Source organism: Dermacentor variabilis, chromosome 1, assembly GCF_050947875.1.
Source record: "Dermacentor variabilis isolate Ectoservices chromosome 1, ASM5094787v1, whole genome shotgun sequence".
Taxonomy (NCBI): domain Eukaryota; kingdom Metazoa; phylum Arthropoda; class Arachnida; order Ixodida; family Ixodidae; genus Dermacentor; species Dermacentor variabilis.
Window position 1 is genome coordinate 92,435,100 of NC_134568.1, and position 19,704 is coordinate 92,454,803.

The window sequence follows — 19,704 nt, forward strand, 5'->3', positions numbered from 1 at the left end:
CCTTCTGGACGACTGGCATGGTGGAGCTTGCGCCTGCAGGAATATGACATGACCATCGTGTACAAGTCAGGCCGCACACACAAAAATGCCGACACATTGTCGCGCGCACCTGTTGAACCTGCCAATCAACACAAAGTTGACAGCGCTTTTCTCAGTGCCATAAGCAAGGGAGACATATCTACACAGCAGCAAGCAGATTGTGAATTGCAACCTATCATCGAACACCTAGAAGGCCGCAACGTATGTCTGCGCCTACAAATTGCTCGTGGATTGTCGTCAAGTTCTTTTCGACAGGGAATTTTATACAAGGAGAATTCTGCTGCCAGCAGCAAAACCTATCTTTTGGTCGTACCAGCAGAGCTTTGTGATAAAATCCTGTTTGCATGTCACGACAAGCCTGCGTCCGGCCACTTGGGTTTCACTCGAACCCTTGCTAGGGTACGAAAATCGTACTACTGGCTGAAACTCGACAATTGTGTTAAAAGCCAAGCCTGCCGTGAATGCCAGTGCCGAAAGTCACCCAATGTGAAACCTGTGGAATTGCTGAATCCTATCGAGCCGCCTCGAGGGCCCTTCGATCAAGTCGGTATGGACCTCCTGGGCTCGTTTCCGTTGTCTACTTCCGGAAACAAGTGGATCATCATCGCCACAGACTATTTAACCCACTATGCTAAAACAAAGATTCTTCCTAAAGGTACAGCTTCTGAGGTTGCACAGTTTTTCGTACAGAACATCGTACTACATCATGGCACCCCAACATGTGTCATCACAGATTGAGGGACAGCGTTTACAGCAAGACTGCTTGAAGAAGTTTTTCAACTGAGTTACACCACACACCGAAAGACTGTCATCCGCAAGCAAATGGCTTGACGGAAAGGCTTAACAAAACGATGACCGACATGCTGTCGATGTACATAGACGTGCAGCATAAGACGTGGGACGAGGTACAACCGTACGTCACGTTTGCGTACAATACCACTACGCAAGAGACCACACACTTCACGCCGTTTTCTCTTGTTTACGGTCATGAAGTTCAGATGATGTTAGAAGCCATGTTACCATGTGACGATTCTGACAGTCTTTATGTAGACACCAAGAGTTTTGTGCAGCGTGCCGTGGAAGCACGTCAACTGGCTCACGTGAACATCAGGAAACAACAGTGTATTCACGCGCGACACTACAACCTCTGCCGCCAACAAGTTGACTACCAACCGGGTGACCAAGGGTTAGTTTGGACCCTCGTCCGCTGTAAAGGCCTTTCAGAAAAACTTCCTAGTCGGTACTTCGGCCCTTACAAAGTGCTTCGGCGAGTGAGTGACCTCAACTATGAAGTTCTTCTGGATGGCACCCAGTCAGCACGCCGCCGATAACTGTGGCCCGAGATTGTGCACGTTGTGCGGTTAAAACCATATCACACACCATAATAGTCATGGTGCTCGGACCATTACGTTTGTCCTGGGACAAGTCTTTCTTCCCGTCAACGATTTGTTTAGCATCGAGTCGATGCTCTTCTGGGAGGAGGGGTAATGCCACGCACTTGCACCACGCACTTACGCTACGCACTTGGGCCACTTGCTCCCAGAAGAAGACGAGGACGGGCTGGCTCATGACCTCGCACCTTGGTCTTTTGTCGGTGCTGCGCTGCCCCTTGGACGACTCCTGCTTTAATGGCCTCTTTTAGAAGTCATCTATCAATGAAACGTGGCAATACAATCTCTGCCCTTAAATGCAGGAGATTCGGGACTTTGCATCTGAATGCCTAATAAACCATTGCATCTTTAAGTGCTTGAATCAGTGTGAAACCGAACCCAAAATTGAACCAATATTCTTGTATAGTACCTGCAGCAAACCTGCAAAAAATAAAGAGGTTGCTGGTTGAGAACGAAACAGTTCAAGAATTTTGGGTGTGCATGAGTGAAGAAATTCTTCAGGCTAAACAAAATAGCTTTCCTTCTACAGTTAGCCCACCCCACTTGTTTTTGCAAGAGAGTTTATATGCACCAGTCGAGACAGATGCTGTGTATATTGTTGCCAATTTTTAGTAAAAAGTGACATAATCGAAAATTCGAATCCAACAGTCATTAGATTTTATGTTTTTCTTCTACATGCAGCAAACCTCGTCAAGTTTGGTGCAGTGGTTGCTGAGAAAAACAAATTCTCGTTTTACATGTATTTGGATAGCACCCGAGCTGAAGCTTCCTCTTAAGGGCCTACTTCTCTGTGATGTGCTTACCCACTTATGTGACTTAGCACAGGCTTACAGTGCATTCATTTTTACATTTTGTTGTGCAAGGTTGAAGGTACCTACTATCGAGCAAGGTGTTATTTGAGATGCTTACTTTTATAGATTTCTCACATTGCTGCATACCTTTCTCTACCACATTTGCAGCTCCTCATACACCTTAGAGTTGTTTGCCACTATAAACAACAGTGGTGTGATACTGGGCAAGACCTCCTTGGAAGCATTGCTCTAGATACATTTCAAAGGCTTTGCAGCGAAACATCAAGGCACCAGGACAACTTTACGTGCTTAATCAAAGAACTTGTTGAGCACAGTGACGTCTTGAATTGTGACTGGTTCCTGGTTCAAATCACCTACTGCATTGACTTGTTTGGTGCTGGTGATCAATACTTTGACAGCTTTTTTCCTCTTCAAGTCACCATGGTAAGAACTTGTCGGTTATTTTTAATCTTTGCATGTGTGATGTAGTTTAAATGCATAGTGTTACAGCATGTGCAGTTTACTCAGTGCTTTAAGGTGACGAATAGTGTTCATTCTAGTTCCAGTGCTTGACTATTGTATGCTTCTACATGAAATAAATTAGGTGCTACGCACATTGGGCTGTAGTGTTTATGGGAAACAGAAAATGTGGAAAAGTTTTCAGAACTGCTCTTATGAATATTAATGCAACATTTGGAGTGTTGGTGGGAGACCTTTAGTGTTGCTAAAAATTGTGTTGTTTTTTTTTAACTGTGCATACTTCTTGTGTTTCAGGCCATTGCACCAAAAATTTCTATGCACTATATTGTTCCTGTGGCTCGGATATTGGTTCACATGTTGGATAAGGCCTGCATTGAACTCAATGGAGCAAGAAAACAGAAAGTCCTTCATTTTTTGCATGCCTACCTAAGCTTAGGTAAAACATTTGTTTTGGGTCAGCTTTTATCTTGGGAAAACTGCAAAAGATGTGAACGAACAAGAGGACAACACAAGCCCTCTTGGCAGCTGAAGCACTTATTTTGCATTTGGCAAGATTTGTGAAAGAAGGAATGAGGGCGCACAAAGGAACTTATACAGGCAGTCATCTTTGTCACCAGCACCAGCAAAAGTGGCATATGACACAAACTAACAAATTCAGCACTGTCGAGAATGGCAGCACAGCGAGATGGGAGGATATAAGACAAGTGCAAGGTCTGCTGTAATGGCAGTGGAAGCGCCAATGGTGTCATTAACCAGGAAAGGTACGAGGAACAAAATATTGATGGCGCATTCATTCTACAGAGATGCTGGGCGATGGTAATGGAATTAGCATTATTTATCGTGACCAGTCTGTAATTAGCGATTATGTGCTATCAAAACTTGTAAAGTGGAATTAACGAGACAGAGACAGGGTTGCATTATTTATTCAATTGCAGAATGTTTCTTTATTGTTATGTGGTTTAGTTGCTTTCTATATACATGTTTAAGAACAATAATATACATTCGAATATATTGAGATGATATGTATGTCCTATACATCTGTACAGTCTCTTTCCGTGGTGCAGCGCTGGTGTTCGGTAGTCCATGCTTGCTGCAACCTGCTGCCCATTCGTCCATCTCCCTGACGTGGCAGTGGCGCTTGCATTACCGCATTTGCTCCAGCTGAGCGCCATGTGCTTTCACCGTCTTTGCTGCATAGCAGCGGCAAATGGCTTCGGCACGCTGTTGCTTGCATTCTTCCAATTCCTTGGCAGTAAGGACCTCCTTTGGGCGATGCATGGCGGACAGCACAGTGCAGTGGTGGTAGTGGCCATGGAGTCTTTTATCTTCCTTTTTGCGCTCGCACTGCATGCTTGCAAACAGTTTCTTCCTCTACGAGCTCCTGTTAATGCTTGTGCGAATGGCCAATTTGGCAAATATTAACTACTATAGCCTGCCGAAGCCGTGCTGCTGCCTTTTTTTAACTTTTTGGTGTTAAGCACCTTCTTTGAGCGAGGCATGTGAGACAGCATTGTGCAATTCCTTACTTGCTAGCTTAGTTGCTCCTCATTTCATTATGCTTACCCAATACGTGGGATTGGCCAAGAAGCTGGCGGTTAAGCAGATGGGAGGGAGAAAAAACTTGAAAGAGAAAGTATAGATCAGGGTAACATAGAAATTTTAATGCTTGAGTACTTTACCAACGCACTTTCCAGGGGCCAAGTATCTATGTATGCTTATATCTATATGTGCTTGTATCTAACCTTTTTCCCAGCCTACCTGGCTCACTGGGTAGTGTGTGGTCGAATGAGTAGCGCATCGGGCTGCTGTGCTTAGGGAACAAGGTTCGAAACCAACAATTGGACTATATGGCAATGTGTACATATACGGTAGAATTTTGTTGATACGTTCCCGTTACGTACGTTTTCCCGGCGCCAACATTCGCAATCGAGAACACAAAAAATTATCCAATAGAGTTGCTAATTTTTTACTGGTTCATACTTTCCCGGAAAACACATTTTTTTCGGCACCGACGTTCAGTACGTCACCTAACTGCAATTGTACGATATGTTTTTCGCCTGCTAGATCCCACGTAAACAAGAAAATGCGTGAGGCGCGCTTGATCAAGAACAGTATGTAGTTACCCGCCGCGGCAGCTTCACCGCTATAGTCGCCCACCCGTCTTACGTGAAAACATTGGCGTGCACACAGTTTCTCATTTCGGTACCAGCAAATCTCTGGGGTCATTGCACACAGCATTCACACCTGTCACCGCCAATCCTATCATGATAAGCATCTTCGCCTATCTGTTTCACAGCGCGTGGTGCCGTCGGAAGCGTACCGCAAGCTTTTAATAGGCGATAACCGGAACGTGCCACCGTTCCCTGCTGCAGACTGTGATTGTTATACGTTTTCTGGCCCCTGGATTCCATGTGAACAAGAAAAACCACGAGGTGCGCGCGATCGAGAACAGTATATAGCCGCCTGTCTCACGTGCATATATTTTTGACGATTAGGAAACAGACTTACTTGACAAAGGCTAGTCAAGCTCAGGATGCTGCTTGCAGATGGTCTTCTTCTTCCTCATCGAATTCCTGCATCCGTTTGCAGCAATGGCCAATTGGCAGTGGTACAGTGGTTGGTTTCGAACCATGTTCCCTTAGCACTACAGCGTGATGCTATAACCATTCAACCATGGGCTACACAGTGAGCCAGGTTGACGGATGGATGGATGGACGGACAGATGAATGGATGGATGGATGGATGGATGGATGGCAAAGAAAGAAAGAAAAAAAATTTGGCAAAACACCCATCTCACGATGACTGTCGATGGTAATGCATTTAGCAATGAATCAGTATAGTGGTATAATGTATTGCCACCACCGAAACAGGTTATATATGAGGCATGTACTGCAGCGCGACTCCTTTTTTGCGCTTCCCTAAGAACACTTGCCACCATCTAGCGTCGCCGCCGCCAAGCCTGTGTGTGGCCTCTGAAATGCATGGTGCGTCGGTGTGTGTGAATGCTTAGAAACGCATCATCTAACGTTTCTAAGTGCCCTACTGCGGTGGTGCTTAGAAATGCACTACAGCAGTAGGGCACCATTGAATAATAATTGGGAGGAGATGATGCGGTTGCGATGGGAATCGCAATGGACACTAGATAGTTAGGTAAGAACAAAACAGAGAAAGCAGCTGTTACAGTAAGAACTGAGAAAGCCGAAACAGCGAATAAAAACAAATGAGAGAAAACGATAAAAAGAAAAGAGGAGAGAAGAGGCTAAAAACATGTTATAAGAAGGGGATAGGAAAAGGAAATTACTGTGACAGGAGGACAGAAAACGATACATGTGAAAAGGAGGACAAAACAGCAGATTTGTGGTTAAAGTGAGTAACAAAAGACATGGTTACAAAATGTAACAACATTTTTAGGAAAGTGACAGTGTAGCATCCGTCTATAGAAGTTCAATAAAAGGTTTACTAACACATGACTGACTTTTTTTTTGTCCATTGTGAATGCCTTTATGATCTTGAGCATTCGCATGGCCTCATGATGTTTTACAAATGTGCATTCTGTGAAGGCAGGCATGTGGTGCCCCCTTTGCTGGTGTGGGTGACCATGATGATTGCCTTTTTCATGTATGTGTTCCTTTTTGTGTTCTCAGTCTCTGTCCCACTATATTTTGCTAAATGCAAAATAAACCCTTCAATTGCCAGTAGTGTGTGTGTTGTCTTTTCACTCATCCGTCTTTCTTATTGTTTTCACTATGGATCCTAAACATTGAAACATCTAGCCCAAGTCAACACCTTACTGCCTTGCGTCAGCTGTAAGGGGTTGTTGAACACTGTGGTGTCTTCCTTCATGAAATTGTTGAGAACTCTTTACCAGTTTGATTTTAATCAATCTACTTGACACGACGCTGCACTAAATTGCACAAAAGTTGTTTAATCTTGGCCCTTAATGTGTTTTGTTTTGTGATTAAATGGTTTGGGTGTCCTTTGTGTTGTTTGATTTAATGTTCTGCTTTGATTTAAATTTTACTGGGAAGTCTGTTTCCATACGAAGTAAATAATTAAACATAGTTGGTAATGTGTCAAAGAAAACATTGTACATTTAATTATTTTTTTAAGATAGGTGGTAAATTAATTTTAGTTCTAAAGCTTAATTACAAATTAATTAGTTTATACAATTATTTCAAGTTTACAACATACAAATTATTTTCTCTAAGTTTAATGACCATTACTGTGGCACATTTATTATGCAGGAGACCATAAGTTTAGAAGCAATATACTTAGCTGGAGTAGCAGTTCATTGGCTATTTTGTATCTTGTGTAAATGTGTCAGGTTATTACTCTTTGGGAAATACAAAAGAGATTAGTATTTGCTGTGAAACAAATGTTCTCACGATTTGTCTGTGCTGTCTTACAGTATGAAACTGGTTGGTTGTGATGGAAGGATATACTTTATTTCCTTAGCAACTTGTGCCTTTTTATTAGAAACTTATAACGCTTCTTTCGTTTTACTTATATGGCAGTTTAGTGCCAGTTTATACTTGTATGGATAATGGCGGTTTTAAGGTTGAAGGAAACGGAGGAAGCTTGAAATTTCCAATGAATTTGTTAATAAATGAGTGTTTTGCTTATGGTTTCCTTTTTACAGATAGATGTACTTCCCAAACAGATGTGCTGTGCAGTAGCAACCTAAGTCATGCAGCAACAAAATGCCTTCTCAAGAAAAAGTGCATTGTTCATGAAGCCTTTGGTGAGTGACACCTTTTCACCATCTTTCGTATTTATGAAAGATCATGATGAAATGAAATGAAGCTTCTCGAAGATCTAATTGCCTGTGACATTGCTCAGCATTCCAAAACAACTTTTTCCATCAAAATCAACTTAGTTGAAAAGGCTGCAGTGCAAAAAAGACACGGACGGAGACAAGATGAGAAGGACGAGCGCTGAACTTCCAACAACATGATTGTGAGTCATTCATGAATATATACATACTGTCTGAGCCAGGGGTTATCATCTGTGCATGCGTAAATATGCCAGTAAATATGCCCACCAGAAGGTGTGCCTCTCCTTGATGACAGAAGTGTTTACAAGGTCGGGCGAACCTATTGTTATCAAGAAGAGTAAAACGTGTGTGATAAGGAAAATCACAGAACCTATATGGATTTCTAGACTTGGCAAAGGATGTGTCAGCATGGTCTTCATCACATTTGCAGACAAAGAGCTGGCATATTTACGCATGTGCAGATGATAACCCCTGGCTCGGACAGCACGTATATATTGGTGAACCATTCACAATCGTGTTGTTGGAAGTTCAGCACCTGTCTTTGTTGTCTTGTCTCTGTCCGTGTCTTTATTGCACTGCCGCCTTTTCAAATATGTGCCAACACGCCCAATTCACCACATAAATCAACTTAGCTTTAGAAAAGGCTTTTCTTGCGAAACACAACTCATAGAATTTACTAACAATTTGTTTATCTACATTGATGAGAATCTGGATGTTTGTATCACATTTAATGATATTTTGAAAGCTTTCAGTTGCGTTGCTCACTCTCGACTAACAGCTAAATTCCTAGCTAAGCATGAATTCCTTAAAGCATCATCCTAGGTGAGAAATCATTCTTTCGTACAGTAGTTTACTGTTGTTGATGGCCTTCTCAGTTCCCCTTAGAGATGTAATATCAACGTGTTCCCGAAGTAAGCATTTTAGGCATGCCATTGTTTCTTATTTGCATTAATGACCTACCATCTCCTGTCTTCTCTAATAATCAACTCTTCACTGACGACTGCATAATGTGTCGTAAAATCCATTCATCTTCTGGCCACCTAGCTCTCCAAAATGATCTTGGTCTTATGACCAACTTGTGTTCACACTGGCAAATGTAATTTAGTGTGAAAAAATGTAAAGTAATGACCTTCACCCTCAGGCAGCACTTTTTTATTCACAACTACTCACTTAATAATTGCGACTCATCTCATGTGACATCCCATATCTTGGCATACATTTAACACCAAGCCTGTCCCAGAAGCTTCATATAGATAAAATAGATAGGTAAACCTAACCTTCATGGAACCGCTACCTTAACCTGTTAATTTGCACATCAAACATTTATTTGTCTCCATCTTGGTTATGCACTGGCCATCTGGTTTCTATTCCAGGACTACCTAATACACTTGAAGCAGTTCAAAACTGTGCTGTGCATTTCATTGCCAAGAACTGCAGCCAGTAGTCCAATATTACCAACATAAAGTCTCAGTCAATACCTTCTTTCGATTCACATGGAAAAATGGGCCTTAGTACACTGCATAAGATAACTTCCAGCCATCATTCATGTACCCTACCCCTCTCCTAACCACCTTGTATTTTGTGTCGCTTACACAATCATCGTAGTTTCAAGCGCATCTTCGAGCTCACAAAAGCATTTAATTTGTCAACCCTCCTACAGGCCATTAAGCTATGAAATGGTCTTCCTGACAATATTGTTGACATTCACAACCCTGTGATGTTTAGATCAAAAGTAACTACTACCATATTTCCATAATATTTTATAGTCTTTTAGTTGCCTTGTTTGTTTACTTCACTCTAGTCCTTGCTAACTATTGCACAACTTATTTCTTGTATGTTCACGATGTTCCTCTTGTGGAACAATGTATCATGTCTACCTTGTGTAAAGATATCACTTGTATTTCTTTTGCGCCCCCTCACGTAATACTCATTTTGGAGCCTGTGAGGCTTATGAATGAATTAATGAATTAATATTATTATTATGTATCAATTTTGTATTATTGTTGAATGTTTGCTCACTATGTATCTATTTAGCCTGTTCTTTTCATTCTATTTCTTATGCAATAACTTTTGGTCATAGTTGTGTTACCTTTCTTTTAGTATTTCTATGTGTGCCAGTATTCAGACCCCTGGATGTTCCTGGGCAGTCATAAATTAAGGATTGATTAATTAATTGATTAATTTATTGTTTGATTAATTTATTGATTGACCCTCTCCCAGCAATCTCCAATTACCCCTGCTTTGCATTGGCTGGCACCATCCTGTGGTTGCATATTTTCTAATCCTTCCACACTACTTAGTCATTTGCCGTCCTCGGCTGCATTTTTCTGCCTTTTACACTCATTCTGTTGTTCTAATTGACCACCAGTTATCATCTCTATAGGTTACATCACCTGCCCACCTCTACTTCCTCTTACTGTGAACTAAAATATCAGCTACACCTGTTCTCTCAAATCCATACTGTCATCTTCCTGTCTGTTGTTGGGATGATTATAATTTTTTGTACCATGACTCATAGTGCAGGCCTTAGCTTCTTCTCAAGCTTTTTTTGTTACGGTCTAAGCTTCAGTCCCATAGGTTGGTTCTGGTAGATTGCTCTGATTGCTTACTTTCCTATTTGAGGATATTGATGAGCTGCCAGTCATGAAGTCATGACTTGGGAGCAACTGCCATATGTGCTCCAACCTTTCTTTTCTTTTTTTCTTTTATTTTGTATCTGGAAAATTACTTTTCATAATCCAGGTCTGCTGTCACTAATACTTTGGAACATTTGTTGGCTTAATCGGTATGATGCCTGTTTAATAAACGATAATGTTAATGTAATATTACATTAAACAGGCATACAGATACAGTCAGGAAGCTTCCCAAAGCAGTCACTGAACATTTCAAACTGTCTGGTCCCAATCAAGGAACTTATAACTTTATATTCTGTAGTCATACTTTTGTTCTTCCTGTGACAGAAATTACAGAGCTATATCTCATCTGCAAGTTCAGCACACTGCAACCAATACTCATTAATGTTTCAAATGGAACTCTGGAATCTACTGGTTATACTAATGGCAAGAATTTCAACAGCAGCACTTAACTTTTTGCAGTATTACGCCTGGTCAGAACAGAGCTCATCATATCCCCCTAATCCCTATTTGTTATATTTTATTGCGTTATTATGCATGCTTCTTTCTTTTTTTACTAATTTCTATTTGAATCTATTATCATCCCTCTTTGAATGTTAGTGTCTTTTTTGCCATTTAGTAGTTATATTTGGACAATCTACTTTTTTTTCCTTCTCTTTAACCCTTTGAGGGTCAGTGACGTAAATATACGGCGCCGCGAACAGGCCCAAAATGGTCGATGCCATATATTAACGGCGCCGACCACACGTTTATAAAGCGCGCCTATTTCCTAACTTTTTCTTTTCTGGCATGTGCAGCCACTACGTGGGAATACAGGGAATTTTTTTCTCACACCTCCCTCTCGGTTTTCATTGCATGGTTTGTTTTAGACCTAGTTTGCTCCGGCTCATCTATATACTACCGCTTGCGTGTTGGCTTGAGCGCGGGGGGGCGGCAGTTTGGGTTTTGTTCCACAGGCAGTTTCGGCTTCTTGCGCTCGCAGAACTGATCGCTATCTCGTTACTAATTGCTCAAAGGGCAACCACCTGTTTCTCGCTCGTTTAGTGCTCACAGGGGTGCGCATAGGAAGGATGCCGCCGTGCATGCATTTCCTTTTCTTTTCTTTTTTTCTTTTTTGGAGACGCACGAAAACTAATTGCCTCTGGTTGGCGATAAGATGAAGATTAGCAGAAATTTATCACACGTTTTGCTTTTTTGACGGGTACACAACCACACAGTTTTCTTGAGTGCGCTCACCTACGCAGTTCGATTACGATATGAACGTAAATATTAGTGTAAGAGGAGTAACAGGTGAGATTTGTGGAATATTCTGTGTGCGCATTTTCAGTGCCTTGAACTATGTGTATAACAATGCATCACATTTTTTATTCTTATAACTTTATTTGCTTTTTATTGTTGCTATTCATGAATGTAGACTACATATATACCAACGCAAGATATTTTTTTCTCATTTTACGGTCACCCTAAAAAAATTACGGTAAATTTTTTTCGTAATAAGTCCCTAAGAAGAATTGAAACCTGCAATAAAAGAAATCGACCCCGGGCGGTCGCATATGGCGAAAGAAGATAGACCCTCAAAGGGTTAACAAGACATTACAGTCTTTATATCGAATTGCTTGGGACCCTCGAAATCCTTCGTTGTGCAGCTCACTTTATTGTAAAGATCGTGCACCGCTGCACTTACAATAGTGCGATTGAGCACATTCAATAAGAGAAAGCTTTATTTAACATGAATTAAAGAGAGTCTTAGTGAAATAAGTCGCTAATTGTTTTGTGTACACTTCATCTGACAGAATGTGCAACTTCAAGCGACCTTATTTTGCTGAAGTTCAGGGCGTGCAGCTTGGCAAAACATGGGAGATACGCATTGTATAAAGCTGCAGATTGTTTAATGTCGCTGTTGCCTCCCTTGGCATGAAAATTCTCGGTCTGTTTGCAGGGTCTTCATCACTGTTGCCTGCGTTGACATTCACATCCTTTCTGCCCTAGATGGCTTTAAAGACCTCGTCGGTGGTTAGTTATGATTTTGATCATCGCGTCGTCATTAAGTGTGACTTCTTTATCAGCCATCGCACCCGCTGCTGTGTTACAACTAGCAGCTTATGAGTTGAGCGATTTCTGAAGCAGTACAGCAGGCCTTCACTGACATTGGCACACTCTTCAAGTGCATCTGTGGTGTTGCCGTTAGTGCTAGTGCTGATTCCAGCTCAATGGCATCTGCAGATGGCAGTGGCAGCACCAGTGTATGTGGTGTTTGTTGTACAGCAACAATTCAGCCTTCGTGGATGCCTAAATTCCTTCGTTGTACAGGCAAATTCGTTGTAGTAGCCTTCGTTAGGAGACATTCACAATCCACATGAAAGGTGGGAATTTGTTCAGGATATAATTATTTCCTTGTTATAGAGGTCATTTTGTGGAGGCATTCATTGTAGAGGCGTTCGACTGTATTTTGTGCCTAGTGATTACTTTTCCTACTGGAACATTTTGCTTTTAATTGATATGTTATGAGACAGTTCTCTCTCTGTCATCTCTGCATACCTACTGTTTTTTAAAAGAAAGAAGCCTTCCAAATTGACACTGCCTACTTACACGTCAGAGTTCTTTACCATCACTATCTTTTTTTTTTTGTCATCCCCACCTCTTAGGAGGACTTGCATCACATTTTTTACCTCTTCGCCCCACTCACTATAATAAATGATCCCTCCTTTTGAACATCTCAACTTCCTGAACTCTCACTTCATTCTTGTGTATCCACTTATGTGCCTCGCCCCTTGGGTCGAGGCAGAGTGAGCTGCGCATAGAAATGCTGCTAAGGAAAGCAGTTGTTGCCATAGTGAAGGTGAGTCTCCTTGTTGAAGCATTAGCTCCAGGTTGAGGCTTCACTTGGTCACCCATAGGTTTTTATTTGAAGTCTCCGCCTTTTTGTGAACCTTTTGTTTCGTTTGAATTTATTCATTAAGTTTTAGGAACACTATAACTATTATTCATAGTGTAGAGTAGTTCTCATTGTTAGCCTCTGGTTTGCTGCCTTTTCGGTTATGGTTATTATTTGAGTATATGTTTTTTATATTTCACAAACATTTTTCTCTTGTGTTTCTGAGAACGTTTGTTCATACTTCTGTTATTCTTACATTTGGAGCGTTTGTAACATACGTAGTTTCCAGGTGCGACTTTGGATAGTGCATTTATGTAACATGCCCGTCCCATCCGTAATTTAATAAGGCACTCAAAGTGCAATAATGCAGTATTACAATCAATGCGATTATGAATTGAGGCTTAATGAGGGTGAGCAGAAATCTTTACTTCCACAGTGAATATTTGAGTACATACTTTTCCTGCTTTTTATGGGAAATGTTATGAACATCTGGGTTTAGTATAAGCAGCTTTGGGTATTTGTTAATTCATATCCAACCAGAAAGTGATGACGAAAAATATTCACTGAGTTACTATTTGATTGAAATAGCCTCGTTTTTATTTTCACCCCTTTTTGCGAAGCAAATCGCACCACTTGAAAGGCAAATTTCAGTAGCTTGTCTGATATTTATTATTCTACATAAATATAAAGGGCCCCTGAAACGGTTCACACAAATTTTGTAGACGCGTAGGGTACAGCTTAAGTACAACAGTCGCACCACAATTTCAGTGAAGCGCTACGTATTAATGAAGCTACAAGCTATTACTAGTTACCCTCCTCCCTAGCCATGCTTTTCCTCCTCAACTCGTTCGCCAAGCGATCGGGGCTAAGCTCCGCCTTCACTGGTTCTGCGTCCCGATGCGACGTCACATCTCCACTTCCGGTTGTTTTGGAGCCCGCCCCCGCCCGCGCGAAACCTCTCCGCTACCCGCTTGGCCGTCGACCTCAAGCGAGAGCTATCGCAGCAGCGTGCGTTGCGAGCATTCTGTCGTAGCGCCGACCGTGTCTGGTATTCAGGTAACCACAGGCAGGCTAGGTGTTTCGGCAGATGGCTGTAGGCATAAACTCAAGCTGATGAAGGAACTTTGGCGTAGACGTACGTGAGCGGCCTGATCTGTCTGCACGGTCCAGCCGCTTGTTGTCGCAGAGCTTAACCAGCCAAACAAAGAGCTAATATTGCTCTAACCAAGTGGAAAACATTTTAAACATCTACAAAAACAATGTGTTCATGATTACACTCCTGTGAAAAATTTACACCACCAGCAAAGAAGAATACGTTTCGTTACTGCTACTGTGTGGGGTTGAGCTCTATGCCACCAGGTGGCTGCATCGTGCAGACCATTCACATTTGCGCTTCTGCTCACCCGTTAAACGGTACAGTCGAGCGGCCAGGCCCTGTCACCTTGCGCTTGCGTTTGCCCTAATACTGTACTCGTGAAGCGCTATTGCATTAGTAATCTTCCGGTGTAAAGTGACGGCCGCAATTGCGCAAATCCTGACGCCGATCGTATAGTGGCAGTCCGATGCGCTGCAGCCAGTCCGCTCGTCTACTGGCTTGCAGAGAGACACAATGTCGCAGCTGGGCATATTGCCAGTCGCTACGTTTGCAGTCCACAACGCAACAAAGTCGAACCATAGCGCTTCCGAAAAGACAGACCGACACTGACGGTGGAGCTCTCGTCAAGAACGGAGCACGTTGTAACACAAGCATACGACACTTGCTGTGTGCCGGAAGTTGTTCTTGTGCATTCCCTTTATGTTACTTTCTTTTTATAAATACAAGTTAACCAACATTCCAACTATTACGAACATCATTTGTTTATCATAAAGTTGGAAAAATTATCGATCACGCGCTCTGGTCAGCCAATCGGATAGCTTGCCCCACTGACGTCATATGGGCGATTTCCGTCATATAGGTAGGGGCGGCTTAAAATTCCGCCGAGCAGTGTGCTGTAATCGGTAGCGATGTGCATTTTTAAAACCTTATAATAAATTACACGCTTTACGTGGAGCACTTAGATGTGTCAATTAATGATCAGAAGGAGCTACTCTAACGACTCAGTAAGTTTGTAGAAAATCGTCAAAATCGTTTCAGGGTCCCTTTAATGGGGTAAACTTTGCTGTTATTTCTGTCTTTCAAGAGTGCCTGTTGTATGTTTTATTTTTGTACAAGAAATTAAGTGTTCCATAATTATGTGTGCTTGTTGTCAAACCAGGTGTGCCCATTGAACAGGAGGAATTGGTGCTGTTAGATGCGAAAAAATGGGGAAACTTGTGCCAGAAAGTTGCATCTCAGTTTCCTGAGTGTTCCCTTACTGAGCTGTTGATGCCACACTTCTGTGTTGTAAGTATTGTGGTCAGATTTTTACATATCTGTGTTTTACATATTAATTCGCCAAAATTGTTTTCATCATCTACTAAATAACACTAGGCAGGTTAGAGTAATAATGATTGTGCATTGATTAGCACATGGTTTCCTAATAATTTTTATATATAGCATAATAATCTGATACAGTAGGAACAAGTGGATGCTGTGCTGACGTTTGACAGTTACACTAAAGTTTTTTATTCGAACTGTACAAACTCATGGAAGGTAACGAACAGTGTAATGTCATTTGCAACAGTATTTATTTGCGTTAAACTCCTTTTAATGTGAAGCATTCTTCTATGAGTCAAGCCAGTTCGTTGCTATCTTGTCTTGTCATTTTCGTGGGTGAATGAACAGACAACTACTGCCATCTGTAACCAAGGATAGGAAGTAGCTGACGCTTTGGTTGGTGGCCACTCGTGGGACTACAAGGGAGAACCAGCCAAGCAAATTGAGTATGAGCGGTGTTGACAAGTGGCATTGATGCATGGCACAAAGTGAATTGGAAGTTTCGCTCTGGTGGCATCATGTTCCGGCATCGCACCCTTTTAGCCACTAGTTTGTATTAGCTGCGAATGAGCTGGTTCGGTTCCCCCACAGTGTCTTAAAACACTAGGCAATAGGAAAACGAGGATGCGTGTCTCGAGCCACTAGGGCCCCATCAGCCCAATTTTGATTCGGTTTCCCCTCGTCTTGAAACACTATGCAATAGGAAAATGACAAAGTGCATCTTGGGTTGGTCGGGCCCTACCAGCTCGGCACTTGTCAGCATCTCATGCTGCAACAATTTGTGTAATGCTTCGCATTACATAATTGTCATCTGTGATTGAATCTGCCAAATGTTTTGGGAACTGCTTGCATCATGGCTGTAGAGTGCCCATTTTACTCTGATTCTCGTCTGAGAAAAGGACCTTGTCACTTCATTCTTAATTCCTCAGACAAGGTAAACTAACTTCATGGATGTGCAGTACTATTGTAGAACTAGGCAGTACTGTTATATTTCTTAAGTTACAGCACACTGAATGTATTTTATGGTTTATTGTAGATTGTGGCCTGATAAAGAAGAAAAGGCAATAATAATAAACATGGTAAACACCGAAAATAGCCGTAACTGCAAGCCATAGCTCTACAGGAGCACTTCAGTATGTCAAAAGGGAAAGTAGTGTAATGATGTAACTTTCGTAATGTAAAAGATTAGCTGCTTTACCTTTCATGTATGAGCATGTGGCAGTAGCAGAGTTGAATCTCATTTGACAAAGCGATCCATCAAAATCATATGTTGAGTAATAAAATGAGTAGTTTATTTTTCTTCATTTACTCAGCTCGTACTAAGTCCTCTCTCTTAATACAGTTGAACCTCGTTATAACAAAGTCAGATCTGTTGCAAAAGTACCTTACATCTGATATTCGTTACAAGCATATATTCACTGCACACTGATAGCAGCAATAAACTCTTTAGATTTACTTCGTTATGTCAGATAATTCGTTACATCCATGTTTCTTTTATAGAGGTTTGACTGTATGTCTGAAATGTTCTGCATGTGAAAGAATTCGTATGTTTATGTCTTGGATACTTAGAATTTGAAGTTGGTTCACATATTCTCATGTGTGAGTCAGAGAATATGTGAACCATATTTCCCTGTATGAATCTGAGTAGACCATGAAGGCTGGTCTTTGTCCCACCTGCGTACAAACTACTGTTTTCAAGCTCTAAAACATACTTTGCCTTCTTTACTGAGCAGGTTTGGCTTATTTTACACCTCGATCCATGAATTTTCTTATAATTCCCTTCAAAATATCTTTCGTTCATTTTTTCTCTGCATTGCCTGGCTGCTGTTTCTCTCTAATTTGTATTGAATGTCTGCAATGAGGTGTTATTGTATTTGTTGTGTGGTTCATTTTATGCTGCACTGCATGTTCTTTTTGTTTTGAGTCTTCATTGTAAAAGCTTTGGCCTGTGCTGGCTATGTTTTTGCGCATACCGCTGTACCGATCTATACATGGGGGAAGGGAGCACCGTCAAGCTGCGACTGGCTTTTTTCCCCTTCTCCTCAGCCATGTACCTATGTCTGCATGTCTGGAATTAAGACTGAGACTCAGGTATGAAAGAAGTTCTGAAACAGTTGTAGCTGCCAAGTGCTACCATGCTTTACTGTGCTAAGCAGTTATGAGCTCGGTATCCAGGTATCCTCCTATCATCATGCATCCTTGTAACATCATGGCTGCTTGAAAAATCATGGTCAAAGCTTCAGAAACTAAAATAAAGTAAGAAGTTCACGAATTTGTGTGGATTCGAACCAAGAGCCCCATGACTCTGAAGTGGGTGTTCTAGCACTGCTCCACAACTGCACTTCATTCCAGGTAAAGATTTGTTGTGTTATGGGCTCACACTCTGAATTCACAAAATGGTTTGAATGAGTCGCAGTAAAAAATGGCGCATCTGAAAATACAAAATTATTTCTTTCATTGTTGAAATTATGCCTTAAATGTACCCAAAGACCAACCAAGCAAGCAGCACTCCTCCTTGTCTTGTTCTCCCATCTCATGAAGAAGGAAATATCACCGCCCAAGTACTCCGTACAGATGGTTAACTAGTGAAGCTGAAACGTGCAGCCCCGGTGTTCATCACTGGATTAATCCCAATGGTTCATTAAATGAAGGCTTGGTAGGCTGCTGGATCCTCGGTGCGCAGTTGCTGCTTGCGCTCGGCTGCACGAACCTTATCTTGTGCCCAGCCTGCAGCATCGGCATGGTGTAGACGAGCTCGTTCCTGGTTCTGCTCGCGGCGTTGCTGATCAAAAGCTGTTTGCTCCTTGGGAGTACATATGACGCGTGGCCTGCCCATTTTGGAGCCGGAGAGAAACTGCTGCGCGTGCGCTCGGCTGTGACGGAGAGCAATGACGTCACTACTGGCACAGCCAATCGCACAACTCTCTTTCTCTCTCTTTTTCATGCATGTGCATGGGGTTGCGCCGGAGGAGTTTTCGGCATACAGGTGACAAACGGACTGACGGATGGGCGGATGGATGAATCGGCTAGTCATGTACAGCTTTGCTGTAAAAATAATTGCTTTATAATTCTACTGTGACCTGTCACGGGTTTGATTCCCAGCCATAACTGCTGCATTTTGAAGCAGACGAAATGCAAAAACACTCAGGTGCTTAGATTTAGGTGCGATGGGGGTGAAATGCGAAAATGCCTATGCACTTAGATTTAGGTGCACGTTAAAGAACTCCAGGTGGTCCAAATTTCTGGAGTCCCCCACTACAGTGTGCCTTATATAAAATTGTGGTTTTGGCACTTAAAACCCCATAATTTTTTTTTTAGATTTAGATGCACGTTAAAGAACCTGAGGTGGTCAAAATTACTCTAGAGCCCCACTATGGCTTCCCTTGTAGCCCACTGTGCTGTTTCGGGGTCTTAAACACCACAATTGATATAAATCCTACTGCGCTCTAGAAAATGCTTTTTATGGTCACACAAAGGTAGCATAAAAATATGAAACTTCTTTTTGTTGGTATTGTACATTTAAGTACACAAGGGCAGATTAAACAATGAACTGCACACCTTGTCTTCTTTTCTCATCCAATCATGTCTGGTTCAAAATCGTGTAACCTTTCATATTCTGCCAGCACAGTGAGGCAAAATATGAAAGGTGCACCACTCATGAAATTGGATCCTTCTCAATATTGGTCATTGTATTCGAAATTGTTATACCTCCCAATTCGCCTAAGCAATGCTCAAGATTGTTATTCTCTTCTCACAGTTGCAGTTCCAACCAGTAAAGGCACGGCTGTGATACTTCCCCATGACATTGCACTGCCTGTACAAAAAAGCACAGCACAGTGAGGCAAAATATGAAAGGTGCACCACGCATGAAATTGGATCCTTCTCAATATTGGTCATTGTATTCGAAATTGTTATACCTCCCAATTTGCCTAAGCAATGCTCAAGATTGTTATTCTCTTCTCACAGTTGCAGTTCCAACCAGTAAAGGCACGGCTGTGATACTTCCCCATGACATTGCACTGCCTGTACAAAAAAAAAAAAAAAAAAAAGGCAGGGCGGATATGCATTGTAATTTTACTATTCTGAATTGCAAAATGGATTTAGCAGGTCATGTTTAAAGGGGCCCGGAGAAACATTTCTAACTAATCATAGAATAGCCTCGCTATTACAGTATGTTGTCCCATGAATCTCGCACTGTGAAAAAGTTCTGGCCGGAAAATTTTTCGAATTTTTAATCTATAAGTGGAGTTATCGTACCGATGCCTGGCTTTCTCTCTCTTTTCATCTCCACTAGCACGCTGGAAG

General features: G+C 41.8%; 1 protein-coding gene across 1 annotated transcript in view; it reads left to right on the forward strand.

The window, feature by feature from the left end:
• LOC142580652 (uncharacterized) overlaps positions 1-19,704 on the forward strand; it is a 59,765-nt gene that overhangs the window by 30,146 nt on the left and 9,915 nt on the right. The window contains exons 10-13 of the mRNA XM_075691161.1: positions 2,390-2,665; positions 2,996-3,137; positions 7,341-7,442; positions 15,239-15,366. Of these exons, the coding sequence (XP_075547276.1) occupies positions 2,390-2,665; positions 2,996-3,137; positions 7,341-7,442; positions 15,239-15,366 (648 nt within the window). The remainder of the gene's footprint in view (positions 1-2,389; positions 2,666-2,995; positions 3,138-7,340; positions 7,443-15,238; positions 15,367-19,704) is intronic.